Here is an 18,276-nt window from a genome sequence, read left to right on the forward strand (position 1 = left end):
GAGTCTGGAACAAGCCAAAATCTATTGACGTGGCACAGAAAGAAACAGAGAAATAAAGTAAGGTGTGTGTTTGTGTGTGCGGGGGGGGGGGGGTGAGAACTTTTATCATCGTTGATATCATCGTCCCCACTCTTACTTATTAATTAATTATTCCCTCGGATAGGACTCATTGTACATGTACATCACAACTCTGTTTCTTTATAGAAACGTGCCTAAACAGGCAATGCAATAAATAAAAACCATCAACCATTTTTTACTGAATAAGGAGACCCATCGTATATTCTGCCAATCTCTTGCTTTAGTGTGTTTTAAAAATCATGCATCTTTTGACGTTATTCTATTATTCCTTTTTTTTCTTTTTAGACAATTATCAAGATCAGAAGATCGGGATCCTCACCTTGACGCCCCAGCAAATGTTCTCAATCCTAGCTTCAAGACCTCCGCTGCGGACCAAAATGATTACACAGAATGTGTAAATCCAATAGAGGGCGCTTTAAATGCTGCCATGCCCTTGTCCTATGAGAGCATTCGACACAATTTTCCCACCTCTGTCCCACCTACAAGACAAGGCAACACAGTCATCTACAACGAGGTAGGAGAACAGGACTACAATGTTTTGTTTGTAGGCAAAGAACAAGGAGATTATCACGAGTACAACCTACCAGATTGTGAGCGAGACGGTGTCGATGAAGACTATTCACATCTTCAGAGGCCCCTGGGAAACACAGTCTCCTCAGATGAGACCGGCATTTTGGATATCGGCAATCAGTACGGGAAGCTCAACCTCGCTTATGAATTGAAATAATAGTACGAATATACCAAGGAGAAGAGAAAAGGGAAGACGATACTTTCATTCTCGTGCTCAATAATGACAACTAAGTAGAAAACATTTTGGTCACCATGCACATGATGTAGTACGATAGCTTTACGGAAATACTCTCACAAATTTAAACAGAAGATATTTAAACTGCTATAGTATCATTGAATGGCACTTAATAATATGTAAACATTTCTAAGAAATATGAGAGGTAGAAAATTGTAAAAAAATAGCCAAAATCTGTGATAATTATTTCCCTTTTCTCATAAGCAGCGAGATTATCATATATTAAATCATATACATTATATCGACCGAACTCGGATTCAGTTGGACAGTCTGGTGCACATTCCCTGTTGTGTGCTTGCCCCTCCCCCCCCCCCCCCGAAAAAAAAGAAAAGAAGAAGATGACTCTGAAGGACGCCCTTAGATGAGAGCAAATTAGTTTACATCTCAAATAATAATAATAACAATGGCTACATTTATCTTGCGCACGGATCGCTCCTAGGGAATGCTCAAAACAGACATTCATACTATAATCTAATGTAGGCTATTTTTTCTCGTATATTTCTATGCTCACGATGGCCTAATTACCCCCCCCCCCCCCATACATCGCTACAACTTTCTACAATATAATTTGCTTCCATCTGAGGGCGTCCTTGTAACCTGTTGCTCAGGATCATCGATGGATGTAGCAGCATCGTCCAAGTTGGACACAATACGGCGCCATATTGCTTTGTCGGGCAAGGGCAGAACAAGGAATGTGCATCGGAGTGTATCCAACTGAACCCCATTTTGGCCGATCTGTGTGTATGACTGCATGGCTCTGTTGTTGTGTATGGTAAATGAGAAATATTTATCACTGATTTGGAACATGTTTAAAACTTTTTACTAATACCGGTTAGCTGATTTTTTTTTCCCCACGTATTATAAAGTGCAAGGTATTGAAATACTGCCTGTTGCGATAAGTGGAAGTTTCCGGCCTATTTCTGCTGACGAAATGACAACTGATTGGCATATATGATACTATAAACTTATCTTAATAGTTGCACCTTAAACATACATTCTGATATGTTTCTGGGTTCATCCATGATTTGCACTGTATAGAATGATATTAAAGAGCGGTGAAGGTACGTGTTTACCTGAATTATCTGTATGTAATATCATAGTGGAGACACAAGATACAGGAAAGTCTATTTGTGACATTGTATAAAAAATGTATCGATTTTAGCATACGGCAGCTGTTAATGTTGTAATTGTTAATAAAGTTGTGACGATAGTGATGTCATTCATAATTAGCCGCATTATTTATCCCTTGGAATTACATGATATTTGCCAACATGAACATGTGTGGTAGGGGTTTGAAGAAAAACATAATAACAAGAACAAGAAAGTTACATAGATGCGTGGTAACATAGTTACATTTTGAAATGAACAGATTGATGAGAAAGAGAAAGAGAGAGAGAGAGAGAGAAAGCATTGATGAACATCAAGGCTTAATATTGGGAAATATAAATGACTAAAGGCGACAGCGTGTTCAAAAGGGCAATTGGGGCAAATCAGAAATAGAGCTGGGTGAAAAAAGAGAAAGGGGTACCTTTGTTGTGTGTGTGTGTTTTTTTTTTGGGGGGGGGGAACGAAACTAAGATATAAATTGACAGACGAAATGGATTTTATATATATAATATTAATTACGACAAGGCTATATGTCCGGCCAGATATACAGAAATGTCTGCTGTCTAAAAATACAAACATGTATATACAATCAAATCTACGTGCTTGCATAATAACATCATGACGCAAAATTTTCATTTCAGAAACGTTTCATGCTTTGTAATCCAACAGTCCTTTCATTTTGATCACAAACTTTCGGCTTTGCCTAACGTTAACTAACGTTAGAGGCAAAACAAAGAGAAAAAGTTTGTGAACTAAATCAATAATATGTGTGATTACAAAGGAAGAAACTTTTCTTCTTTTTTTCGTGCAAGAAATGACCACAGAAGGATTTGGCGACAGTGCATATCAAGGATCGATCTGTTCACGTCCGATATAATTTATTTCGAATCTTTCTTCTTCTTTTTTAAGAAAGAAAGAAAAATGGAAAGAAAAGAAGAAAGAAAGAAAATTAGTAAGAAAGAAAGGTGGAAGGAATGAAGAAAGAACGAAACCAAATATGAATCAGAAGAGAACGCAAGTTCATATAGTAAAACGTGTGAACGAATCTTTTGAGCTGTGATCGCAGAATATTATTGTTACCGTGTTCATTTCCTCAATTTCATGCTATAAATCCTGCTCCAATGAATTAATTTCCTTAGCAGAGAGAAGTTAGTTCTTATGTTATATAGGAAAGTATTTTGGAGGTTATCAGACAACTGTTGTGGTACGTATAACGACGTTGAGAAGAGAATCGTCACCAAATTTGATTCTTACAAAGCGGTCGTCTGCATAAAGGTTTACTTTGAGAAATATACCATTGCCCTTAAATGAATAAGTAAATCATTTCGAATTTGTCTTCCAAGGCAAAAATAGGTCTCTTCACTACGTTACTATTATACTGTGTGCCTGTTCATTGCCGTCCGTTAAACAGAATGTACAGTACTTTGCTTTATAGATTGCCAAAGGGCTAGGCTAGGGTAAAGTGCATATGTGTGCATATAAACATTTTGGTTAAAAAATTATATTAGAGACGTGTATTAATCATAATTACTTCTGGGGACAAACCTTGAACATTAACATCCGGAGTTTCGAACCGGTGTCCGTCTGTACCAGTTTGAAATAATAATAATAATAATAATAAAAACGTTACTTATAGAGCGCTTACCACCGAAGTCTCTAAGCGCTATACACACAAAACAGACTAATATACAATTACATGTTATACAAAACTAAAAAGACGAGGACAGAATATAATAGAATAGAATATATCATTTCTTGTCTTCTTCCAAAACGAAAAGAAGAAACTTTCTATCCAGGTGAATCATATTACATAAAATTACACAATTTATTCAAAATGTATAATATAAATACATTTATATCAATTATCAATTGAATAAAAAGTATGGATAAATAAATAATTAACTATAATGCAAATTACATAGAACATAAGAATAAAGGGAAAAAGACTAGAAAGACGAAATATAGAAGAATATAGAATTAGGGAATTAAAGGAGAACGTAGCCCAGTAACTCCAAAAACGGACCCCCGCCCCCCATACCGGGTTTCAATCTCCTTCAAACAAGTACAAAGAGACAGAGAGACTGGGGAGAGAAATGGAATGAAGAAGGGAAAACAAGAAAGGAAAGTAACTAAAAAAAAAGGAGAGAGGGAGAGAAAGAGATGAATTAGAGGAAGAAAAGAGAGAGTCAGGAGAGAAAGAAAAGAGGGAGAAAGTGCATAGCATATAGAAAAAGGTTTAAAAAGTTATTGGGAGTAATTACAAATGACCGATTCACAGTGAGTTGAGCGAGTGAAGTTCCGTACCGATAAACCAACTCACATCTCCCCCGGCTAGTATAGCACTTTACTAGATGTTTAATTCTCATTTGCATGGTTTGAGGGGCGAACCAGGGAATATTGAAAACTCTGTATCGTTTTGCAAACCGCTGCCTGTTTTGAGCATTATCGTGTTGAAGTACCCATCCAGTTCAACGCATTCTCTTTCAGCAAAATCATCGAACCGGGCCATTCATACAATATAGAGCTATTCTTGGAAGGAACAAAAATCGAGCGTTGAGTTTCATATAGGCATGTTTTGTGTAGGAATATATAACGATGGTGTGTTATTACATGACTGTGTATTAGTACTCGTGAGGAGTATGAAGTGTTCTGATATAAGATTGTGCAGAATAAAGGCTATCGTATAAGAGGAAGTTAAACAGTCATACTTTGAACGCTACGATGTTGAAGCTCTTTTTGAATTCTTTAAATGGAATTATCTCTCGAGAGAAACTTGCTTGATTGGCATGAATGGACTAATTCTGGATGTCACAAAGTTGTTTAGAACAGCGAAATATAACCAACATCGACGAAATCTTGCATGAATATTGCGTTCCCTGCAAAGTACTTCAACACGTAAGTCAACTATTTGCTTAACTTCCTCAATATGTTTCGATTATCTTTGCTCACAATTTAGTTCTCTGTGCATCTTTTGCCGGAAAATCTTGGCTGATATCTATTGCCCTGCGGTCTTGATTATCTTGTAGCTAGTTAAGTTTGATAAATATATAATAACGTGAACAACAACAATGATTACTACTACTAATGATAATAACGATAATAATGATGTTGATGATAATTAAAATAGGAATAATAATAATAATAATAATAATAATAATCATCTTTTAGTCCACTCCAAATTTTATTAAACCGAAACGGAAATTCTTTTTGCCCAATTGATCGTGAGCCCGGCAGCCACTGAGCAGCGCCAGATCGACGTTGCTCTATCCCTTATTGTTGAACGCCAAGGTAGCCAAGGTAGCAGCAACTCACATCTTTTAACGTCTTTTGGTATGACGCGGTCGGGGTTCGAACCCACGACCTCCCGGTTGTGAGGCGGACGCTCTACTGACTGAGCCAACACTCCGGTTATTTACCCAGGAAAGCTTCATCAGCATCATTCCTGTTCTTGTAGAGGATCCTGTAATCATTATTACCAAAGTTACCCACCTACACATGGGTGGATTATAGTAACACATGTGGGTACATGTCTTGCCGAAGGTCGTTATTTTACTATTCGAACCCTCAACCATAAGATTGAGAGTCGAGTGAACGAACCACTATACCACGTTACCCTCGCTAATTCTGAAACAATTCATTTTCTTCTCTACCAGAACTCGATAACACCTTCAAAACTGGACAGTCATGGCCTGGGCAGAGAGGATAGGTATGATGGTGCTTCATGTATCCTTCTCTTTGCTAGTCCTCATGCAAGCATCATTAGTCACAACTCAGGAATGTGGTAAGCAAATCTCGCTGGTCTTTAGAAATAGGTGGTAAAACAAAAATCACAGTGGCAGCTCCAGGACTCTCTATCAAGGACGGGGAACTTCTTCTCTTTTGTATAGGCTACTCGTCGTGTAATACATTTGATACAACTTTTAATATTATTTCATTAACGATTTTTCATCGTTTACAACTAGCATATTCTTAATAAATATGGCCTATAATAATGGTTATGATATATATCCCATGTTATTCTTCCATCGCATTAGTATGTCCAAAAGGGTCTGAATGGAAACACGACTATCTTAAACTGTGAACTAAGGTCGAAGATTTACATACTGCCAGGTTACTTTAAATATAAGCTTGAGTTCTAATGATGATAGAAAATAAATTCTCACAGAATCCATCAAAACTTACACTGAATGTTCAAGAGTACAAATAAATGGTAGAAAACATATAGGGGGCTGAGTAATGAGCATAGAAAGGTGAGGAAATCAAAGTAAGAAAGCCCGACACCACACTGAGTTTAACACAAGTCACTATGAGCAGATGGGAGTTGTGATTTTTTGTATCATAGATGATTTCCAGCAAGTTTTTGTGAGATTGTTTTTATTTTACTGGTTTGAACAGTCAATCTACTGCAGGATGAACAATCCAGAATAAATTATAGCCATGTTCTCTCGACATATACGATGCCGCATACCAGAGCTTAAGATTAGCTTTAAGCCAGTACTAGTGGTCTACTCTTTTCTTCAACATGCAGAGAAGTTAATTGTCTGTGAGAGGGTTACTACTGACATCAATTGCGGAGAGGGCCTTATCAACATTTGCACTGCTGTCTACGGACGAACAGATAGCACAACCTGTCCTCACCAACAAGTATCAGACACGACTTGTAGAGTAGACGTAGTGGATGTTCTCGGTCCAGATTGTAACGGCCAATCGCAATGCAGAATTACAGCAACGAATAGCCTTGCTGGTGATCCGTGCCGAGGAGTACATAAGTACCTCGAGGTAGCCTACACATGCACAGGTAACGCTTTTTTCTGTCAGTTCAGTTCAGTTCAGTCTATTACAAAAATACTAGACACATTAATAATGACGAACAAACATGATCCACATTGGGACTCCAAAGGTTATGCTTGTGAGTTGGGCCCCTGGAAAAATGGACCTATTGATCCGGGCGGATTGGATCTCAACTTCTAATTCACATCAATTCAATAAGAATAATTAAACAAAAGCCCGCATCTTTAATACAATCCGTGACTATGCAACTAATCGATAACGCCATCTAAAGTGTTCCGAATCGCAATCATTCAGTTCACCCCTACCTCGTTTGACTTTTACTTTGTATAAATCTCCAGACACCGGCACAGAATAATACTAATATAAAGTAATTATGAAGAGAAGAGAATAAAGCAACAAAAACCAAACAAAATGAAGAATAAGAAGGAAAAAAAAGAGGTAGGGGAAGAAATGAGAAGAAGATGATGATGAAGAAAAAAAAGAAAAACAACAAGATGAAAAGAACAATAAGAACAAAAAGAAGAAGAATGAAAAGAAGAAGAAAAAATAATGGCTAACGTCTCGTCTTTACACTAATTAGATTAATTTATTATTTTCAATGATTTTTTTTTTCTTCAAAGCTCATGTATTGTATCAATCTTATTGAATTGTCAAGATTTCGACGAATGTGCAGCCGGTACTCACAGTTGTGATGCAAATGCATCATGTCAAAACGCTCCAGGTTCTTTCTTCTGCGTCTGTAAAATTGGATACACCGGCAACGGATTCAGCTGCATTGGTATGAAACAATGACTTGAATAACTACAATGATAGTTTGAAGGTTGAACGAAAGTACAACTTTACTCCCTCTACCGAGTCTACCCCAATATCGCTATTTATTAGCAAATTAACCTGACAGAAATCAGAACAATCAGAAAAGGAGCCTTTTGAAAGTTTGAACGAAATGGGACATAACATGAAAAAAATAAAACTGTTGTCACTATGCTTATTGGAATTTCAAATTGATTCGGTAATATCACTTGGAGGCAGAACAAAGTTCTCAAATGTTCCAACATACAAAATGACTAAAATTTAAGTTTTTTTTTAAAGTGCATGACTCAGGAGGAGATTTTCTTTTACGAGGACCTGCAAAAAAATGCTACCAATAATATTAATGTATTTTGAGTAGTGCTACAAGAGAGAAAGCCCTCGAGAGAAAAATGGAAAACAAGGATATTCTTTGCACACAACAAGCGGGAGAGTTGTTCATGGTTGTCACAATCCCCTGACCAATTTGCCAAGTTGATATTCGCATATATTTACTGATCTCATATTTCAAAAATCCATAACCTTCCCCATTCTGTATTTTATAATTGTTCTGCTTCCATACAACTCATTTAAAAATGTGGGATTGCCCTTTAAAATCAGCAGGGAGCATCTGACTGATTTACTAACAAACTAGATACGATGGAAATAACAGATTTCTGTCTTTGAAAGAATAAAATAATTTGACCGCCCTTATTTATCACTAGCTCTTCTTTCAATCATTACATATCTTTAGACATCGATGAGTGTACAAGTAGACCAGACACCTGTAACACCAATGCTGCATGTACCAACACTCCAGGATCTTTCAAATGCGCCTGTAATCCTGGATACAGAGGGAGTGGGTCCACTTGCACAGGTAATCAGCTACGGATAATAGGTCTATTCGAAAATCAAGCTCGATAACGTTGTGTCTTTAGCATCTGACATGACCATACGGAAAAAGAAGTGACGTCTCTTGCAGGATATCAAATTCTCGTACCTTTTACTATAACAGCGTCAAAGTAATTTTTTCATCAAATTTGATATCGCACAAAAAAACGTCCAAAAGCCATGACGTTTGTCCGAATATTACGTGAGGGTTGTCCGAATAGATTTCGAAATTAGCAGGGGCCTGCAGCGCCCTTACCCCGCCACATTAAGCGATGGTCAAAATCCACTGTGCCCGGAATATTGTTATTGTTCTTTGGGAGAAATTAGGTGAATGATTAGAGTGATAATTCAAGATTTAAACATTAATTGATGGACTGCTTTATGCTTAATGTAAATAATTAACAGATTACTCTTTAATCGATCCTTACTTTTTTTTTTTTTTTAATCTAGATGTCAATGAATGTGAAATTGGAACCTCCAATTGTTACGCAAATTCTGCATGTACGAACACTCCTGGATCATTCACGTGCATCTGTAATGAGGGATATACTTTCAATGGAACAGGTTGTACTGGTAAGCAGACATTTTTCTAATTCATTTGTTACATACAAATCCATGGCTTATCGTGCTTTGGTAAGTATTTCATTTGGTTGTCTACGTTATTAAAACAAAGAAATATCGGTTTACAGTGGCATAAAACAATGAAATAAATCGGCAGTGGTGGTTGGAGATGTACAACGCCCACAATAAAGATACTGATGATGGATAAAAATGTTCTTTTGGAGAAATTAGGTAAATGATAAGAGTGGTAATTCAAGATTTAAACATTATATGATGGACTGCTTTAGGCCCAATGTAAATAATTAACAGATTACTCTTTAATGGATCCTTACTCCTTTTTCTTTCTTTTTTTAAATCTAGATGTCAATGAATGTGAAATTGGCGACTCCAATTGTTACGCAAATTCTGCATGTACGAACACTCCTGGATCATTCACGTGCCTCTGCAATGAAGGATATACTTTCAATGGAACAGGTTGTATTGGTAAGCAGACATTTTCTGATTCATTTGTTACATATAAATTAATGGTTTATTAATAGTGCTTCGTTAATTTTCTATATGGTTGTCCACATTATTAAAACAAAGAAATATCGGTTTACAATGGCATGAGACAATGAAATAAATCTGCAGTGGTGGTTGGAGTTGTACGACACCCTCAATAATGAAACTCACGATGAATAATGCATGACAACTCGCCTACAAATAGCAAAGTGGAGATGTCGTGATGTAGTGGTTTATTCACTTGACTCGCACTGAAACCGGGGTTCGAAGCCCGGCCCTGCATTAATTAAACGTCATTTGGCAAACTATTAATCCACATTTGACTCTCTTTACCCAGATGTTAATTTGGTACCCCGTAGGTTTAATAGCCTGTTTGCTCAGCATTATGAACGTCTGTAAAGGTAGTGTCGAATGTGAATAAACTGTGTGCGGGCAACCCTGAATCCGATAAATGGGGTAATAATATATCTGGTAAACCCTTAGAGACATCTTAAATCTTTGTATATATGTAAAACGCAGAACATTATCATCATTATCATAGTTGTTCCCGTCTAAATTCCCATTCTCCAGTATCAACTTGTAATACTTTTCTCACCTGCCTTGCTCCCTCGAAAATATTTAGAAACCAATGTGCCGTTACGTGTATACATGGCACTTGACGAGTGCCAGAGTGATTCAAAATTAATCTTCTATGATGAATTTAGGATTGGGGTTAGGCGAAAATATGTATCTCTCAAAAAGGTTTCGTGACTAAAAAAAAAGGTTGAACAACGCTGCTCTTACCTACCAGGTTGTCTCACTAGCCTTTTTTTTATGTTTGTACATTGTATTTTAACTGGTGTTATCATGTAATTCTACCGCCTCGCAATTTCAAACGTTATTGTTTAAAAAAGAACAAATACAAATTCAGCTTAGCTTTTCTTTGCATGCCTATTTGTCGCGCATAATGATATTTTATTATTTTTGTTTTATTATTTCTACTCATTCAGTGGATCCACTGGCTACCGTGACAACCATGAGCCCATCGCCACCAGCTTCTGGTAAGTTACCACATTAATCAGACAAAAACCTTTAAAACACGGAATATTTGCAAATGATTGCACGAATTGCAATCAAATGTTTTATGACACAAGCTCATGCGACAATTGCTTCGAGTAATTTCCTCGACCACCCGAATTCTGACTTCATCCCTGGAGTCAACACGATGCTTAATACTAATCCTAAACCTTAACCTAAACCTAACATAAAACCCGATTGCAATCCTTACCCTCTCTGAATACTTTTGTTGAAATAGAGCCCGGAGCATATAAATGTTCCAACGGTTTCGAATAATGTCTATCTTATGGGATATAATTTTCTCTTTAATAATGTCAACACATTTTTGTTTTGTTAAATTAGCATTGCTAGAATTTACAGTAGTCCCCAATTTACGAGTAACTACAAGCAAAGGGATTACATATACTTTACTTTAGTACTTATGTTATTCCAAATGTTATTAAAATATGTATTACTATCTTTCTTGCCAATGGTGTAACGGTGTGAAATGTAAAATATGAAATGAATAGAACTGAACTAAATTAAACAACATTCCTGAGCATTAAATTGTTACATGAGTCTAAAAATATCAAAATTTTTAATCTACCTAAAAAATGCAACATTGCTTTTTTCAGCAGGTCATCGTGGTGCAGTGGTTCCAGTTGTAGTCGTTCTATTAATTGCTGTCATCCTTACAGCCGTTATTGTTGCAGTTATTTGCTATAGGCGACGGTACGTGTAACCCGACTCTAGTAGCTCATTTTTTTAGTTCCTGAGAAACAATAGTATCATCATTTATACCATTAATTCTTCAGTAGACGAACTTTTCCTTCAGTATTCCTTTGACGATCGAAATTATTTACCAGTATCTACCTAGGCGTCTTATTACAAAAAGTACCTGTCAATTAATAAGTTCACTTGTACATTGCTGTAGGCCTATAGATATTATATCCATGAAACAAACTGTGGTGTAGGCATAGGCTAACCTTCATAAAATGTTCTCCCATAAATGCTTTTTATGGTATCACCGATGTTGAAATTATATCCAGAGGCGAAGGGTATCTAGTAATAATTTCGAGTACATTACAAAATATTGCCACTCCAGGAAGCATGGCTTTGACTTATTCTTGCCCAACCCTTATTACTATCGCTTACATTTGGAAACTAACTTTTTTCTTTATAGGCGATTTTCATCAACAAAAGATCAGGGACCACATCAAACCTCAAAAGAAGTTGCTAACCCGAACTACATGATTGACAACGATCAAAATGAATACGCAGAGTGCGCTAACCCGATGAGTCCGTCCAATACCGCAATCACTACCGGGTCTCTGGAGGATGCCCTGAAACACGACTACACGGAGCTCCATACCTCTGTTCCATGTTCAAACCAAGACAACGTGGACATCTACAATGTGGTAGGAGAAGAGGTCTGCAAAGAACAAGATGAATATCATGAGTACCATTTACCGGAGATTGGACATGATGTTTCTCCACAAGGTCCTTACCAAGACCTTTTAAGAGAAGGGACCTACCAGGAAATTACTACGGGATATAATGTGAAGAAGGCTGTGGGTATTGGTTTAAATCAAGGGCCAGACGATGACAAGATTCCCGTGACTCCAAGCAAATTGAACGAGAACGCATATCAAGATTTATGCCAAAAAGATGATAAAGAAAACAATAGTTACCAGGCTCTTAAGATCGCGAAGCCGGAATATCTGGAGCTTATTGCGGATGACACGTCTCTGGCACCTAAGCAACTCAACGAAAATGACTACGAAAATCTTTAGATATGTACTATGTGATAAAGTTAATATTGTTTTTGGATCTGTAACGGAATGCCACTCGGAGATGGAAGCCTCACACAGCAACATATACCAACATTTTATCAAAGATAGTAGCCCTGATTAGTCTGTCGCAGATCAGCAGAATTTGTAAAGATCTAAAGACAACATTACCTTTTCTTAATAATGCTGGACCTTGATATTTTGGCAGGCGCCCTCTAAAGGTTAGCCTATTGCTCTGTATGTTAAGCTAGGGACCCGTCTCTGGTTTAACCACTGAAATGTATATGTACATCACAACAAACAGCGATATCCCTTATCAAGACAACTTCCCCGGATGGGCATCCTCAACCTATCACTCCAGGGGAGTGTTTCACAAAGACTAAGATCGACTTTAAGTTTGACTTAACTATGGCAGGCTGTTCATGCCACTGTTTACCCTCACCATTTACTGGCCTTGGTCTCTCAAGGGACGTAAAAATCGTGGTCACAAATCCACAAAATTTACCTTTTTTGATAGTTCATCATTGACGGAAACAATGGTATCTAAAGATCATAATTGAGAGACCAGTGATGATAGCAACCAGTGGCATGAATGGCATGCCACAGTTAAGTCCAACTTAAAGTCGATCTTAGTCTTTGTGAAACATCCCCAAGGACTACTACCCAAAAATTCCCCATGACAACTACCGCCAAAGACAATAAACCTCGGACATCTTCCTGAACGAAAACATTCCTACACATTTATTATACCTGGGTTAAGAGAGTAAACTGTAGAATAATGTCTTGCCAAAGGACAGAGTACCGCGGCGGCACTATGTGATCCACGTTCCAACGAAACCGCTACATGATATATTAGGTTGAATTGAATTGAAATTCTTCTGCAACATACAAATGAAATCAATACAGTGATACAACTGCAGAAGAAGGGCTAACACAGTAAGCACTTGATAGCGATAGCCCAGGTGGGGGGGGGGGGGGGGGGGGGTGGGTGGAAAATGGTGATGGTCACTGATGATGATATTAATGGTGGATTCTTGTCAAGCGCTCATATCTGTCAAACTTGAGACTTCTGGTGCTACGCAATCATGATGGTGATGATATTGATAATGATGACATCGAAAATGAAAATGGAAATATATTGATGTAAATAATTATGTCTGACTTAGAAAACTAATATAAATAGGCCTATATGGGATTAATCAAATACAGTGATGAGTGTTTATATAATTTATTTAATGATATTAAATATATTAATTCAGCTCCGGGAAAAGATCAAACAATGTACTTTGACAGAAATGCTGTCTTCGTATTAAGTTTTATGAATGAAGGGTTTGACATGATTTTACTAAATCTGGGAATGCATTCCATAAATATTGACCATGATGTCTGATTGATTTATGCAGGAACAATCATTTAGTATTAATCAAATGAAAGTTCAGTGCATTCCGAGTAGGATAACAATGAATATTATTATTTAATACATAGAAATTCTTGAGTGCATCAGTAAGCAGGTTATTCATTTATTTAAATATACAGATCAAACTCTGTTGTGCGTTTATATCAAACATCGTACTGGTCTCATTATATAGAAAATATACGCAGAACTGTCTTCATTATGTTTGTTGTATAGTACAATTTGTTATGCATAACTTTATATCAAAGTATGATATATGGGTAGGGAGAGGGCAAGGCAAAAAGAGAGGGGGGTAGCTGGAATGAGAAATTATCATAGAAAAATGGAGAGAAACTGAGAGAGGGAGAGAGAGAGAGAGAGAGAGAGAGAGAAAGAGAGGGGGTAAATTGAGCGATTAGAGACGAAACCGAAAGATGTAATACAAAATAAGCTATTGCTATTAAATAAGAGAGCAATGTTATGTTTCCTTGAGTGAGTATATATTGAAATAAAAACAATTTGAAACAATATCTTCGAGGGCATTTCAAAGTCCAGGGGGAAGGGGGGGGGGGGTTCACAAAGCTTTTTTACAATGAAAAATGACAAAAATCAGTGACAAATCTGCTGATAACCAATCAGAAGCAAGGATTTCAGTAGCTTATTACAAAAACTGTCATTTGTCACTGATGACAAGTTTTTTTAAAGGCCCACTGCATTACTTGTAGCTACTTGCCCCCTATATATAAAACAATGCCTAATCGGTGACCATTGGTCCCCCATGATCCTCTTTTTCTTTTGTTAACTGAGAGCTGAGTTGATGAGATAACCACCTGTCCAGTGACCTTGCAGGGCAGTCTAATCCCTCCTGTAAACTACGGCAGATAAGCTTTAAACGGGGCCCTGATGGTGTCTTCCAAGGGAGATCAAGATGACCCCGAAAGATGCAATACAACATAAGCTATTGTTACACGAGAAGGTCACTTTTGGGGGCAGAGTTAAGCAAAACAAAACGAAACAAAACCAAAAAAGTCTGGCACTGATAATGGGAAGTAAAACAAACTCGACTTTCTTTTTCTATATTTGGCATGTGTTTCATGTAAGTGTTTGCACTTGGTAGATATATCTGTTGGTAGATATATCTGTTGTAGTTGTGCTTTCTGGAACGACGTCACGTTTACGATGACTGTGTAGATACTAATATGGTTTGTTTATCATGTTTATGGGTAGCGGTATCGACTTATTTAAACCTGGATATCGGACTGGAATCGCATGCGATAAATACTGGGGCGACTATTTAGGAACAGTTATGATATCTTTTACCTTTGTTTTTCTGTTAACCTCATGGAGAGGCCGGAAAGGGCACATTGGTAGCCAAAAGTTTTGAGATTTGTCTGTATATTGAAGTGGCAAATTAGGTATCTTAGGAGGTTGCTAAGATTTTGAAAGAATGTCCGTGGGGGCAAGGTCATTACGAATTGACAAGTGTGTCATAATTTTTATACAGAATATGTATGAATCATATGTCTTTGAAGTACAAAGTTTGTAAATATGTAAACCTTTTGGTTCTTGTTCTCCACTTTGTGTGGAGCTATCAATTAGTTATTAATAGGAATATATATTTATGGGTGGTTATTGGTGGCGGTTATAAAGGAAGGTTTATACCATTATGGAGTAATGGAAGTTGAGGGAGTAGGTCTGAAATCTGGTTAGGTAACACCGCACGGCATGATATCGCGGTTTTATTATGTTACGTAACGTTGTAGTGTTTCAGTTTATGTTATTGAGCCTAGACGATAAACCTGTAAAAAAAAAAAAAAAAAAAAAAAAAAAAAAAAAAAAAAGCAAGGGTTCCCTGCGGTACCGGGTATATGTGTATATGGTTTCCGGAGTGGATATACATTCGTGCTTGGTAATTAGTTGGCTTCAATTAATTATTGTTGAGAATTTTCGCTTTAAGCTCACTTATAGGCTATCCAGTGAAACCGTGTTCTTTGGCGGCGAGCTATTTAATTTGCTCGTTGGCGGAATTTATCAATTTGGGCCTTCATCACACTTACATATAATAGCAAGAAATTATATTACCATTCGTAAGACAAGTAATTTCAGGAGCCTCGCTCGATTTTATATGCGGGTAGGTATACCTGGAGTGAAGTGATGGAGCCCGGTTGGGAACAATTTTGCTGGAATCGTTGATGAGAGCTGGAAATGGGTGGTGCGCGCGCACCCGGGTTACATACAATTTTCCCCGTTTGATCGGGCGGCATTCCTGATGGCTAAACGCTTGGATATCAGGTTATGTATGGGGTGCAAATTTCCTCAATTTCCAGCATTGATTCCAGCACTAGTTTTGTAATTGGGTTGGATACTCAAATTTGTGTGTAATGCACTTTTGCTGGAATCGTTGATGAGAGCTGGGAATGGGTGGTTCATCCGGGTTACATACAAATCTTCCCCGTCTGATCGGGCATTCCTGACGCTTAGCAAGGGGTGCTCGTGGCAATGCAGAGGGGACATTTGTTAACGAGAAGGGGTTTCTAGCCGTGGTTTAACCCTTCTCTGGCTACATGATTGGATTTCACATATTTTGATTTTAAGGTTTATGTATGGGATGCAGATTACATTTATTCACATGATTCCTCATTTTTCAGCTTAGATTCCAGCACTAGTTTTGTAATTGGCTTGGATACTCAAATATGTGTGTAATGCAATTATAATATTGGCGTGAATTCATGTACCGCCATGGTAAAATGAAACATGTAGAAATGACAGAATTCCATGTTAAATAAAAGGCACGAAAAATGCACAATTCCAACGCTTTGTCGTTTCCTCTTTTATCAGCCGTGAATAATAACACTTACGGTACCTAAGGTGTATATATAGACAGTAATTTCAATGGTAATGATTAAATATGAATATTAGGTACTAGTACAAACCAAAATGAAGGAAAATCAATAAATGTTACTTTCAAGGGCATCGTTGGACTCATTTTATTCAAACCGCAGAACAAATTCCATTCTTAAAAAAGTATATGTTAAGCAATGAGAGATATGTACCGAGGTATTTTAATTGCAAACATTTGAGACAGTTGCATATGTTCTGATTAATATTCATATTTCATGCCAAAAATATGAAATTTGATTTTTAGAATATTTTTTCTTTTCATCTCCAGGTGCTGATGACCAACTTGTTTCATGCTAATTTTAAATTTGATGACACATTCAATTACACATTAATTGGGTATAAGTATAACATTACTATAGCATCAAATTTGTAGAAGAAAATACGTACCCCACAATTAAACACTGATGACCTGCTGTTACAAATTCAGAAGGACCTTGAAAAAAGATCACCTTTTTTTTTAGCACTGATACATTTCATTTTCAAATTTTCAAATTGACACAAATGTCTATGATTATCAAGAAATAATCATATCAAATTCCGAATCAGTTTATTGTACAACTGCTGTGCTATGAAATATGCGTTATTAACTTATAAGTTGACTTTTCCTAAATTTGTTAACTTGTATTGCAATTTGAGATCATACTTTAAAGAATCATTACTGCATACCTGTAACATATGAGGGGCTCATTTTAAGATTTCCTATAAGAAAATAATGTTAACTACGAAGCCAAAAATAGCTCAAATTCCTTAATAATCTTGTTTTAAATAGGCATACTATGAAATATGAATTATTATTTCATATGATAATTTTGTCAAAAGATACTTTTAACTTATTAAAACATTTTTGACAATTGATAGTACAAGTGTAATCGAAATATACATTTTATCCCAACTGGCAACTAAAAATATGCTATCTGTGGAAAACAAAATTATTTCAAACACTTGAACGATGCATATTTATATCATAATCATGCAGAAATACGAAAAATTGAAATGTAACTGTATACAAAGAAGTTGTTTCTATTACAGTAGGCTACCGCTCATTACATTAATAACTCGCTAACAGTTGTAAGCGTCCGTTATGTAAGAAAACAACAATGCATCTATCACAGTAATAGAAATCAACATTTCCAAAATACAAATAAGGGGTTGCAATGTTTCAACATTAGGTTAAAGACAAGATTTATTTGCCCTTCGAAGTCCAATGGAAAGACTGGAGGTTTCACAACTGCAACGTTGTATCTCCCTAAGTTTGAATGGCGCCATCTCGTGGTAGAATCAATTTCTAATTAAAAAAGCAAGATGGAAACTATCGGATAAATAGATCATTAATTCCAGAGGCGATGCTCCCAGGGGGGGGGGGGGGGGGGGGGGGGGGGGGGGGGGGGGGGGCAGGTGGGGGGGGGGCAAAGTGCCCCCTGCCTATTACTTTATAAATGTGCCCCCTTTCCTTTGACAAGTTCTAATTTTCCTCTGCAATAAGTGTCCATATTCCATTCTTATAAGTGCCCTTTTTAAAATCTAGTAAGTGCACTTTTCAGGTACGAGAAGTGGCACCGTTTACCTCTGATAATTGCCTTTTTCATATCTCAGAGGTGCCTCTGTTACTTTGACAAGTGCCCCTTTTCCTTTGTAAA

The 18,276-nt window shown here is 37.0% G+C and overlaps 1 protein-coding gene across 3 annotated transcripts; it reads left to right on the plus strand.

Moving 5' to 3' along the window:
* The first annotated feature begins 4,539 nt into the window (after positions 1 to 4,539).
* Positions 4,540 to 12,764, plus strand: LOC100890335 (fibrillin-2). 3 transcript variants are annotated; one of them, XM_030983375.1, is made up of 10 exons: positions 4,540 to 4,885; positions 5,644 to 5,771; positions 6,519 to 6,788; positions 7,437 to 7,559; positions 8,322 to 8,444; positions 8,909 to 9,031; positions 9,380 to 9,502; positions 10,510 to 10,560; positions 11,194 to 11,287; positions 11,739 to 12,763. In XM_030983375.1, exons 2-10 carry the CDS (start codon positions 5,675 to 5,677, stop codon positions 12,346 to 12,348), a joined length of 1,614 nt encoding a protein of 537 aa, XP_030839235.1. In that variant the 5' UTR covers positions 4,540 to 4,885; positions 5,644 to 5,674; the 3' UTR covers positions 12,349 to 12,763. The 3 variants fall into 3 exon arrangements, with proteins under 3 accessions (XP_030839235.1, XP_030839234.1, XP_030839236.1); XM_030983374.1 differs by having other exon boundaries at positions 11,191 to 11,287; positions 11,739 to 12,762; XM_030983376.1 differs by lacking the exon at positions 8,909 to 9,031 and having other exon boundaries at positions 11,191 to 11,287; positions 11,739 to 12,764.
* The last annotated feature ends 5,512 nt before the right edge of the window (positions 12,765 to 18,276 follow it).

The sequence above is a fragment of the Strongylocentrotus purpuratus genome, unplaced genomic scaffold (genome assembly GCF_000002235.5).
Source record: "Strongylocentrotus purpuratus isolate Spur 01 unplaced genomic scaffold, Spur_5.0 spur5_scaffold_13, whole genome shotgun sequence".
NCBI classification, from domain to species: domain Eukaryota; kingdom Metazoa; phylum Echinodermata; class Echinoidea; order Camarodonta; family Strongylocentrotidae; genus Strongylocentrotus; species Strongylocentrotus purpuratus.

Coding starts and splice junctions, on each gene's coding strand:
- LOC100890335 (XM_030983374.1), top strand. CDS start 5,675: ATGGCCTGGGCAGAGAGGATAGGTATGATGGTGCTTCATGTATCCTTC. Junction 8,445..8,908: donor GAGTGGGTCCACTTGCACAG/GTAATCAGCTAC, acceptor TTTTTAATCTAG/ATGTCAATGAATGTGAAATT. Junction 9,032..9,379: donor CAATGGAACAGGTTGTACTG/GTAAGCAGACAT, acceptor TTTTAAATCTAG/ATGTCAATGAATGTGAAATT.